General features: G+C 38.1%; 1 protein-coding gene across 1 annotated transcript; it reads left to right on the top strand.

Annotated features, from left to right (window-relative positions):
- Positions 1-503: 503 nt before the first annotated feature.
- On the top strand, positions 504-1,477 carry LOC134277976 (uncharacterized; the record flags this gene model as incomplete). Its single annotated transcript, XM_062760285.1, has 2 exons — positions 504-798; positions 984-1,477. Coding segments are annotated over 2 exons (567 nt in total), but the record flags the coding sequence as incomplete, so codon positions are not given.
- Between the last annotated feature and the right edge of the window lie 315 nt (positions 1,478-1,792).

The raw sequence follows: 1,792 nt of genomic DNA, 5'->3' as shown, positions 1-1,792 counted from the left end.
TCTATGTAAGGATAGAATTAAAGTTGAAAGTGACTTTAAAGAGGTTTTAAGGATTTATAAGTACATACATGTTCATATATCAGTATTCAAAATTTGACCGTAGGAGTATGTTAGTCTGACGCTTCAGCATTGTGGTCCTTGGGACTCTTGCTACTCCAATGAAATACTCAAATTCAGTATTAATTTACTTTGCAAGTTAACCTGTTAATGAATTGAATGTTTTATATATTACCTGCATGGCAGTATGCTTAAAGATTTATTTGTTCAGGAAAATAAATTTTGGTATGTCTTAATGCTTACCGGTATACATAAAGCATATTCAGTACCTTTCTGAATGACCATAATTATACAAATTAAACTTTGTCATGCATTCAACTCAATGCTGTCTTTGAATGTCTGCCAAGCAATATAACTGATCACTCTTACCCCCACCCAATCCTTAATTGTTCCTGATTGACTGCTGTAATGCTTGACAAACTCTAAAAGTTATGGCTTGGTATTAGGTGCTGACTTCACTAAAACAGAAGGTGGATCATTTTGCTTACACTGTGCCAAACTTTGATGGACTCCTTCTCCGAGCCAAGCGGACACTTATAGCCCGAGAGGAGGAATGGAGGCTGGGGTGTGTCACAATAAGTCCCTACAGGATCAACACTGTCAGTCCCATCAAAGCCAAACCTGTGGCAGAAAACAATAATAAAGGTAGGTACAGACTCAAACATGTCACAATAAGTCCCTACAGGATCAGCACTGTCAGTCCCGTCAAAGCCAAACCTGTGGCAGAAAACAATAATAAAGGTACGTACAGACTCCAACATGTCACATTGGCAGAAAACAATAATAAAGGTACGTACAGACTCCAACATGTCACAATACAGATTCCAACATGTCACAATGGCAGAAAACAATAATAAAGGTATGTCCTGCATAATTATTGAGGAAAAGTTTTTGAAAAAATTCTTATTTGTATTTCTGTTTTCCAGACAAAAGGAAGTCCAGTTTAGCGGAGTTTTTCTCTCGCCGATCTCCAGATAAAAGAGCCACTAAAAAGGGCCCTCAACTGCAGGTTCTCCAGGGAGCAAAGGGATTCCGATACATTAATTACCAGAACAGACCTCACGAAATATCTCAGAACCCCATGGATGCCCCCAAAATTAGAAATGCAGTGTTCTGTGCTGTGATATTGGAGGAATTTGTGAAGGAACTGGCAGCTTACAGCCAGGAGCAGGCTGTTTTGGCTCACTCTGAAATCTGACCCCAGGCTACAGTGATATTGTTTTTGTAAACTGTTAATGTCCACACATTTCTCTCTCTCTTTCTAGAGCACATATCAAATGAATCCAATTCAGTTATTTTGTATAATTAGACTAGAGTAAGCTATGATGATGCTAGCAAAATTTTTATCATCTCAGTTTGTATTATATTTTTTGTGATATTAAAGGCATAGGATCCAAGACCTTGGAGTAAATTTTTCATTATTATATAAGTAATTATTTTGAAAATTAACCATTTTTAGCTCACCTCAACGAAGTTGGGGGGAGCTTATGTGATACCCTCGGCGTCGGCATCGGCGTCGGCGTCCCGGGTTAAGGTTAAGTTTTTTGGAGCAGTTTTCTTTTTAAGTACTTCTATGTCCTATATTGATTAGACATGCATGGAAGATGTTGCTAGTGTGTTTCATTGTACCAATCAAAGCTTCAGATGCTGCAATTTCAGCAAAGGAATGACCAGGTTAATGTTTTTGGTGCAGGTTAACATTTTTGGTGCAGTTTTTGGTGTAGGTTTCATTTCC

Source organism: Saccostrea cucullata, unplaced genomic scaffold (genome assembly GCF_032062105.1).
Source record: "Saccostrea cucullata isolate Sc308-1 unplaced genomic scaffold, CSIRO_AGI_Scuc_v1 ctg6188, whole genome shotgun sequence".
NCBI lineage: Eukaryota > Metazoa > Mollusca > Bivalvia > Ostreida > Ostreidae > Saccostrea > Saccostrea cuccullata.
The sequence above is the reverse complement of the archived record's forward strand: the minus strand, read 5'-3'. Positions and strand labels throughout refer to the sequence as shown.